Below are 9,654 nucleotides of genomic sequence, written 5' to 3'. Positions count from 1 at the left end.
AGCGCGATTAAGAAGCAAGATCAATGATTAGGAAGAAAGATCATGGGTTTTGAAGTCTGATAGCTCAGACACTTAGACTTTTGGTTATTTCTTAGCTTTTCTGAGCATGCCTTCTGGTTTGTAAATTGCATGGGGTATTATCTGCTCTTCATGGGTTCCTCTTCAAGGAAGCCTTTCCAAAACCCATATCCATGTTCATTTCCCTTTAGTACATCTTTGGTTCATCTGCTAGCTTTCCTTTGAAGCAACTGTCACAGTTTCACTTTTAGGTATGTGATTATGTATTAAGGTCCGCCTCCTACGGCGAACTGTAAGCTCCACGCGGCCAGGAAGAAGTGTTCACCGTACCCATGACTTCCAGGCTAAACTCATCACCGCGCACCGAGTCTAGCCTAGTGCCTGGCACACAGCGGGCAGCCAGCGAACAAACGAACCACAAAGGTGCAGAGCGCCATCGTTGCTGGGGTGTGGAGGGAGCCGCCCACACCCGCAGCTCCCGCCCTGCCCCTGGGGGTAGCTACCCGGAGAGGCTGCCCAGCACCGCCCCAGGCCCTGCCCCGCCAACCCTAGCCACCCCTTCTGGCAGAGCCTCTCCTCATGACGCCACTTGAGGGCGGGACTTCCGGCCGCCTAAGTTTAACAGTCCGGGCGGGAGCCGGAAGCCCAGCGCCGGAGCGGGCCGCGCCGTGGCCCCCGGTGTACCGCTGCTGAGAGGTGAGGTTCCGTAGGGCCCGGGGTCAGCGGGTGTCTCCCCGCCGCGTCCCTGCACACTCCCGAACCCCGCCCGCCCTCCTGCCACCCCGCGGGCGGGTCGGAGGTCCCCGGGCTGCGCGCGCCCGGGCCGGTCCGGTGCTTCGGACAGTTGTCGGGCAGGGGCGCGGCCGCGGGTTTGGCGCGGAAGTGCCTGGGAGCCGCGGGCCGGGGTCGCGCACCTCCGTCCGCGACCGTCTCCGGCTTGACCCGAGAGGTGACCCGGTCTGCTGGGGTAGGTTGGTGGCGGCTCTGAGGGGTGTGTTGCCCCCGAAAAGTTTGCCGCTTCTCCACCGGCCGTCTCCCCGCTTTTGTAAACCTCTCCAGTACGACTCGAATGCATTTTATAAGGTAACCCCAGTTGAGCAAGTTCTCCTGCAAGTAGAATGCACTTTGGGTGAATGAAAGTTGAAGAACTTTTATTTGTTGTAGTGGATTTTTTTTTCCCCATGTAGCCGCTCTCCCTAAATTACCGCCTTGTGTCTTGACAGCTCGCTTTGATGGGACCCTCTTTGGGAAGCTGATGTAAATGCCTCTCCCTTAAAAGTGCTCAGTTCTCAGCAGACTTGAGGTGGGTGGGCAGATGGTCCCCTTCCCCGCTGCACTTGAAGAGAAGGAAACAGACATTAAGTGACTCTGCCAGAGTCACTGTCACGTAGCTTTGGGACAGATCCTTTGAACCCACTTTTTCTGAACCCTGGCTTGAGTGATCTTTCCACACTACATCACACTGCTCAACAGGAACAGTGTAAGCTTATAGTAAAGGCATTTTCCAGTTGTGTTTGCTGGGTTTAAGAGATTGCCTTTGGGGCGCCTGGGTGGCGCAGTCGGTTGGGCATCCGACTTCAGCCAGGTCACGATCTCGCGGTCCGTGAGTTCGAGCCCCGCGTCAGGCTCTGGGCTGATGGCTCGGAGCCTGGAGCCTGTTTCCGATTCTGTGTCTCCCTCTCTCTCTCTGCCCCTCCCCTGTTCATGCTCTGTCTCTCTCTGTCCCAAAAATAAAAATAAAAAACATTGAAAAAAAAAATTAAAAAAAAAAAAAAAAAAAGAGATTGCCTTTCCAGCACTTAATTGTACCTTGAGTAGGGAACCAACATGTTACCACATGTCAAGGTGCCAAGTCCAAACACTGCATGTCTACATTTCAACAGATGACTAAAGGATTTTAATTTTAGTAACGCTGTATTTATCCGATGAATGAAGCATAATGAACCGCATAAGTGACTTTTCTAGTTAACTAAAGTTTTAGTCTTTTTATAAACACATTTTTTTTTCTCTTGAGAATCAAAGGGCCCTGTAATTTATTATACCTTTAACTTAGCCTTTGAAATAGGGTATACTGGACATAGATGGGATGCTTTGTTGGAGACTTGGGACCCTGTCTGTGATATCACTAATACAGTGCTGTACTCTTACACCGTCCACACCAGGAAGGTGTAGAGGGTATATCTCTAGGCCCCCTTCCTTTCCCTGTTCTTCCATGTATTTTTGAGGATTTTTTTCTGACTCATTATGCATTACTACTTGCTCTTAAAGTATCTGCCTAAAGCAGCTCCCTTGCCTTTTGTCTTTTAGACTGCCTTGGTTTGTGAGATCACTTTGTCAGAATTATGTATTTGAATTACATACTGTGAATAAATAATATGAGTGGGGGCATTGTAGACCAAGTATTGGTTTAGGGACTTAGTGACAGGCATCTCTTTTGGCTGTATTTGCTAATTATGGAGTTATTTGGAAAAACTGAAGTCTCTGGATTTTGAAATGGCAGGAATGCTACATTTTATTACACATTTTAAAAAGATTTAGGGAGGGTTTTTTTGTGTTTTTTTTTTTTTTTTGAGAAAGAGAAAAAGTGTACACATGTATGCACAGGGGAGGGGCAGAAAGGGAGCGAGAATCTTTGATAAACTTGGTCTTTAAACAGACTTAAATGTTTTCTAATGTTTATTTATTTTTGAGAGAGACAGAGTGTGAGTGGGGGAGGTGCAGAGAGAGGGAGACACAGGATCCAAGCAGGCTCCAGGCTCTGAGCTGTCAGCACAGAGCCCGATGCGGGACTCAGAGTCACAAACTGCGAGATCATGACCTGAGCCGAAGTCTGATGCTTAACCAACTGAGCCACCCAGGCGCCCCTGGAGTGAGACAGTCTTAAGCAGGTTCCATGCCCAGCACAGAGCCCGCCTTGGGATCCAGTGTCAAGACTATGAGATTATGACCTGAGCCGAAATCAAGAGTAGGGTGCTTAACCAACCGATTGAGCCATCCAGGCACCTCAATTTAGGAAGTTCTATCCAGCAGTTATTTATTGAGTACACATGGTGTGCCAGGAACATTTCAAGACTGATAGTAAACAAGACAAAATCCATTTTCAGGATCTTTGTTCAAGTCAGGAGACGCCAACATTATTGTGAGAACAAGAGTTGCAAATAGAAAATGTCATGAAAAACATGAAACTGCATAATGGGCAACTGGTATGGGGCTGCTTCAGCCATGGTGGCCAGGAAGGCCTTTCTGAGGAGACATTTGAGCTGAGACTAGAGTGAGGTGAAGGAGATGACCCTGGGAAATCTGGGGAAAGAGCGTTCCAAGTGGAGGGGGCAGCAAATGGAAGGACTGAGGCAAGAAAGAAGGCCAGGGAGTTTGGTAGCCCTGGGGAAGAGAAGTAGGGGTTACACCAGGGCCAGGTCCTATAAGGCATGTCAAGGAGGTTGGATATCATTATAATTGCTGTGGAGAACCATTGGAAGGGTCAACCGAGAGAATATGATTTTAGAAGTATCGTTCCAGCTACTTGGTGGTGAGCACCCACTCTGGAACAAAAGTGGACAGTGGAGCCACTGGGTTTAGAGTAGATCCTTCATTTTAACTTTTTTTTATTTGACCTATCCTTAACTGTTTTTTAAGTATAGTGTTTTAAAACTATTTGTAGGTGCAGTCATGCAGGAAAACCTCAGATTTGCTTCATCTGGAGATGATGTTAAAATATGGGATGCTCCATCTATGACATTGGTGGACAAATTCAACCCACACACATCACCACATGGAATCAGCTCAGTGTGTTGGAGCAGCAATAGTATCCTTTAAAAAAAAAACAAAACACTTTTTGTTAGGCTAAAAAAACCAGTATCAGTGAAACCTTTTGCATGTGACCAATAATATATTTTGCATAGCTATGAAAGCTAGATAGATACAGCGAAATAGTAGTTTAACAGTATATCATCATATGAATGTATATACATATATGCTACTGGATCCAGACCATAGAATTAGTTTTCTTATCAACAGTTTGTTATTGAACCCAGATGGAATAAGGTAGGTAATGGTGGGAAAACTTCTGAAAGGTTTGGAATGAGTTTTTGCATCTACATTTGGGTATTTATGGATCTAGTCTGCAAATTAAAGACAACTCAAAGACAGAAGCAAAATTAAATTTAAAATAAAAATTAAAATTCTCCAACATCCTCATCTTACTGATATGCTCTTATATTTCTCTTCTTGTCTATGATGAAAATAGCTTGATTTCTCAAAGAAATTGTCTACATTGAATTTTCCTCAGTTTTTCTATGTTTCTGATTTTCTCTCTCCTTGTCTTAGTAAGCTCCTAAATGTGGATAAAATGCACGAGGAAATGAAGTTTAGAAATCAGAATATTTCAACCTTGCGCTTTTGACATTGGGGGCTAGATAATTCTCTGTTTGGGGGGCTGTTGTGTGCATTGTAGGATGTTTAGAAGCCTTCCTGGCCTTTACCCACCAGATTCCGGTAGCCCTCAGTAGAACCGCTGCTCTAAACAAAGTGCTATGAACATGTTCTGTAAACTTGGCATGCTAGAAATTATCATTCTTTTGTGTAGCTCTTACATATAGACTATTTCTTAACGAATAAAGTTTTAATGTGTGTCTGATCTTATCAATACCAAAGTATTAATGTTCTGTTTCCTGATAAAAGTAAAAATATCAGAACTTTAAAATATGACTGATTTGTGAACAAAAACAAGTTTTCATGCCCAACCGAATTATTCTTGCAAATATGTAACAAAAATGATGAATTTTTTTTATTAAATTAAATTTACCCCTTTATCATTCCTTGATTTTGTATTAAAGTAGGAACATAAATTACTTTGGTGCTCTATTAATCAAACTCATGGCCAAGGGAGTACATTTTTGAAGGACTCTCCAGATGTGTAATTTGGGGGGGGGGGCAGGAAGGAATGTTTTAAAGAGAGTGACAAATATGTGAGGCTGCTTCTATTATTAGGTTTTTATTATGTGTGGAGCTTAATTTCCCTATTATTTACCGTTTAAGAGAAAAGTAGCAATTCTTGATAAGTTTTAATATTTTGGGTTTATTTTTATTCCAAGGAGTTTTATTAGTTAGCATCTGCTGATAAACCACTTAATGTTCTCAACAAAACTGATGTGATCGTGAGGTAGTGTGGGATGATTTTTGGAACCTGGTCTTATTTCTATATAGTTTTCTTGTACAAGTAGATATGTACAGGAAACTTTTGTATATGGTCTTACTTCTTTTTTTCTTTCTTTCTTTCTTTTTTTTTTTTTTTAAACGTTTATTTATTTTTGAGACAGAAAGAGACAGAGCATGAATGGGGGAGGGTCAGAGAGAGAGGAAGACACAGAATCTGAAACAGGCTCCAGGCTCTGAGCAGTCAGCACAGAGCCTGACGCGATGGTCTTACTTCTAATGAGGCTTTGATCTTGTCCCTGGAGGTTAGTGACTAAAGAACAGGTACTTCCCAGGCTCAGCTACTTGGGGTCCACTTAGCATGGATTCCAAGAACAGGATTAAGGGTGAGGTGCCAGGGAAATTGGTTTTTTGGCCCTCTTAGGTAATGTCCCTCACTTTCTCATGACTTCAAAAGCTACAAGAGAAATTAAAGGAGTAAGTATGTTACCTTTTCGTATTATCTTTGTTCAGTCCTTTTCTGTATTCTAAGGAGAAAAAGTAGCAGTAAGTAGAGGATGAAGCCAAGGAAAGGGAAATGATTTGTTTTTCTCAGTGCTGTAATATTTAGGTAGGAATGATATTTTTTTTTGAATCATGTATCATAATAAAATCATAATCCATGGTCTATTCATGAAATAATAAATGTTATGCAAGCCATCCAAAAATAATGCAGGTAAGACTTTGCTTGTTAAAAAGCATAGATTTAAACTTCTGATATTTTAACTTGTTATGACTCTCAAAATTAGACTCTTGTTCTTGAGTATATCGCATTTAATCATTTTAATTTAAAAATACTTAATTTACATTGTTTTGTGTTTACTGATTGTTTTGCTTATAATTTCTGTAAAATACGGTAATATAATTTTAAATTAAGTTAAATTTATTTAAAATTTGACTTTACATTGTTTAGTTATTTAAAAATTTAACTCTTCCATGGAATAAATAGTTGCTATTTAACCACATTTATTTATATTTTCTGTACTTACTGTTATATTTATTGTTAATATATTTAAGATTGAAACATTCTATCATAAAAATTCCAGTTCTAAGAATATATCAGGCTTTATATTTTTAGTGGACGAATAGGAGACTAATGTGGATGTTTACTTCCTAGACTAAATTGGTACCAAGCACTGTGTTAATAATAAATAACTATCTTGAATGGTGTGTATAGATGAAAAGGCTGATTGATATTTGCTGATGTTGCTTTTATCATGATCTCATTCTTGAAGGACAAAATTAGACCTTCTGGCCTATTCTTTGAAAATGGAGTAGTATTTCACTTGGGTAAAATAGCTTTCAAGTAATAGCAAAGCCAGAGAGGATGGCTCTTCCCTGCGGTAGTAGTAAAGAGAATTAGTCATAGTAATTAGTAACCTGAGCCATTTTTGAAAGCTGGTGTGTAAGCTATATTCACTTGCTTGTCTTAGGTTAGTGCACTTGCTTTTATCATAATAATTCTTGCAGTAATAGTCTAGTGATAGAGATGCTCACGGATTGTTTGATGCTCCATAACTCTTCATTTAGATAACTTTCTAGTGACAGCCTCTTCCAGTGGCGACAAAATTGTTGTTTCAAGTTGCAAATGTAAACCTGTTCCACTTTTAGAGCTTGGTGAAGGGGTAAGTGTTTTTGTTTTTGTTTTTTTTAACCTTCTATTAAAAATCTTAATTCTACTTGGGTGGTAACTGCTTCTTATGGTGCTTGCAACTAAATATAAATGTGTTGAAAAGTACTATTCTTAACCTGAGCTCAAAATAATACAATAACACTTGAAGAGGAGATAGGTACTGAAACATCTTTAGGTAAAATAATAGTGGATCCAAGGGGAGCAATCAAGGACTTAGGTTTTTTTCAACTAGTCACTTGCTTTCTCCATCTCTCTGTGGGAGATTCCTTGGTATTGCTGCCTTTTTTAAGCCTCACCCCTGGCTAGGTTACCAGGTGGATTTGGTCATAAGAGTCCTAATGATGTATCCCTGTCCTTTACTGACGTTGAGCTCAGGATCATCAGCTAATGACCGCTATGTGAAGGTAGCTTCTACTATAGCTTCTGTCCCTATGGTACTGAGGGGCCTGCCTGAGTCTCCCCAAGCTCTCCTAGAACAGAATGGCTTTGTCAAACTGAGCATTGGTCCCAGTGCATTTAAGTGAAGTTCTCATTGCATATTGTTTCTTGTTTTATAGATTAATCCCTCTGATTCAGGATAATGATGGTGTCTTCATTGTTAGTCACACACACTTCCTGAAAGCTATTTAAAAAAAAAAAAAAAAGGTTTAAGTAAAAAGGTGCAAGTAGGTGGTAGCTTGTTCTTAATTTAAGTTTCAAAATTTTCATAGCAAGCCACAAAGCATTATGAATTGTCATAATTTTATACACTGGAATAGGTGAGGTAGTCCACTTAGAAAAAATAAAGGAGAACAATGGAATATGAGCTCATCTAATTTAAAAAGGACTTTAGGTTTCTACCCATTCTTTTTTTGGGATTGACCCAAGCATCAATTCCAGCCCACAGATGTTGGAGGCTGGGGCAGAGAATGTCTGCTAGGGTAGACATGAAATTTGAGACACACTGCCTATTCAAACTCAGTTAAGTAAAATTGAGGCAGAGAGCATCCCTGGTTGATAAAAGGAAACTGTGTTCTTCAAGAGCAGGCAGAACATCTTAGTCATATTTGGATCTTTAGATACTATCAAAGGTGTCAACAAGCATTTGTTGAATTGGATGTCAACATCAAAACAATTTCAGATTCCTCTTCCACCACAGTATATATTGTGCTCCTTCTGTGCATTATGCCTTAGAACAGTTTGGGAACTGTGTTGTTGTAGTTGTTGTTATTGTTAAAGTATGAAAATAACATGATATTCACAAATGTAACACAGTTGTAAGGATTTTGTGAATATTCCGTGTCAGTTGCTATAGTTAGTTCTCTTTCCTACAGTTAAGAAATGACATCAGAATACAGGTGGATGAAAGGTGAGGTTATTTCTTATAATTTGAACCTGCTTTAATTTAATTTGCTTATAGGAATATTTTGCAAACAGTGGTTCCTTAGCGTTTATTAGTAATTTCTTGTACCATATTAGTGTGCTGATAACCTTTGCTTTGTAGGACCCAAGTCCTATTACTCACGTGCCATTTGAGATATTAGACCATTACTACTTGGGAAAATAAGATTCTGTCCTACTTACTTTAACACGATTTTTAGAGCAGAACTTTAAGTTTATATTTATTTTCTTTGATTTTGTATTTTATCTCATCGGAATAGGCAATTTGGTATTAATAGTAGTATAATGAATACGATAGGCTACTGTATAACCTAGACATTTGAACAGCTCTCATTTTAGATTTTAAAAACTTCACCCATTGCTTGTGTCTTAAGGTACAGGATTCCTGATAAGCACACAATGTTCATTAATTATTTAAGTTCATTAGCTACATTAATAATATATCAGCATAAAAAAAGATGTTCTATCATCAGGGTAAGCCAGTTAAAAACATAGGTTTTGTTCCGAGTCCTTAGTAATTTGACTTGTTTTTGATGATTAAAGTTGTAATATATTGATCTTTGATGGACACCACTCTTACCTATTTTCTTTAACAGTTATTCAGAAAGCTCTTAGCAAACTGTCCTGATTAGTGGTGATAACAAGATTCTAAATCTTACTAGTCTGTTTAGACCAAAGTCAGTTCCTAGAACGGTGTCCATAAGGGAATTATAGCAACTGTACTGAAACACTGATGTAATGTGCTCCTGATATTTTTATATGTGTTAGTAATTTTGACTCTCGGTCAGAAATTTCAGAGCTGGAAGAAACCTTGAGGGAGGGGAAAGGTGGGTATCTGTACCCTTTTAAGAATCCAGTGCTCTTGAAGGGGATTAAAAGTACACTTAATTGTGATGAGCACTAAGTAGTGGATAGCACTGTTCAATTACTATACTATACACCTGGAACTAATATAACACTGTGTTAATTATACTGGAATTAAAATAAAAAGGAAAGAAATGCTCTTTTGAGCATGGGGTGTTTTTCCAGATGCATGGACTCTTAAGGTGAGAATGATAGATCTTGTCCTCATTTCTCACTTCTTAGGTGAAGAAACATAGGCTTAGAAAGGTGAGATGACTTTGCCTAAACCTACATAGCTTGCCTTTTAACTTTTAGCTGAGTAATAAAAGGTCCCCCTTGGAATTCATTTCTCTATTTTTTTCCCCAAGGCATACAACTAGAGGTGAGAGCAATTAATGTTACTGCATCGTGTATCCGAAGGTTAAATAGGAAAAATAACATGCAACATTGTATTTTATTGGTAGCATAGTTACTGATGGCACTACCAGATAGATGATGCTCGTAGATACTCATAGTGAGAAACTTGATAACTTCTGTATTTTTACCTACTTATGCCATAAATATTTATTGGGCATGGAAATGGGCTT

At 39.8% G+C, this 9,654-nt stretch overlaps 1 protein-coding gene across 4 annotated transcripts in view; it reads left to right on the top strand.

Annotated features, from left to right (window-relative positions):
- The first annotated feature begins 611 nt into the window (after nt 1-611).
- The window catches only part of NEDD1 (NEDD1 gamma-tubulin ring complex targeting factor), a 48,600-nt gene continuing 39,557 nt past the window's right edge, over nt 612-9,654 (top strand). For 2 of the 4 annotated variants that reach the window (XM_058741705.1, XM_058741703.1), the window contains exons 1-3: nt 612-714; nt 3,680-3,823; nt 6,742-6,836. In XM_058741705.1, coding sequence (XP_058597688.1) covers nt 3,688-3,823; nt 6,742-6,836 — 231 coding nt within the window. In that variant the 5' untranslated portion in view covers nt 612-714; nt 3,680-3,687. Of the gene's footprint in view, nt 715-759; nt 1,102-3,679; nt 3,824-6,741; nt 6,837-8,157; nt 8,193-9,654 lie in introns of those variants that run through there. The other 2 variants (XM_058741704.1, XM_058741707.1) reach the window with 2 other exon arrangements.

The sequence above is a fragment of the Neofelis nebulosa genome, chromosome 8 (genome assembly GCF_028018385.1).
Source record: "Neofelis nebulosa isolate mNeoNeb1 chromosome 8, mNeoNeb1.pri, whole genome shotgun sequence".
NCBI classification, from domain to species: Eukaryota; Metazoa; Chordata; class Mammalia; order Carnivora; family Felidae; genus Neofelis; species Neofelis nebulosa.
Note: the sequence above shows the minus strand (reverse complement) of the source record. Positions and strands in the feature narration are given on the sequence as shown.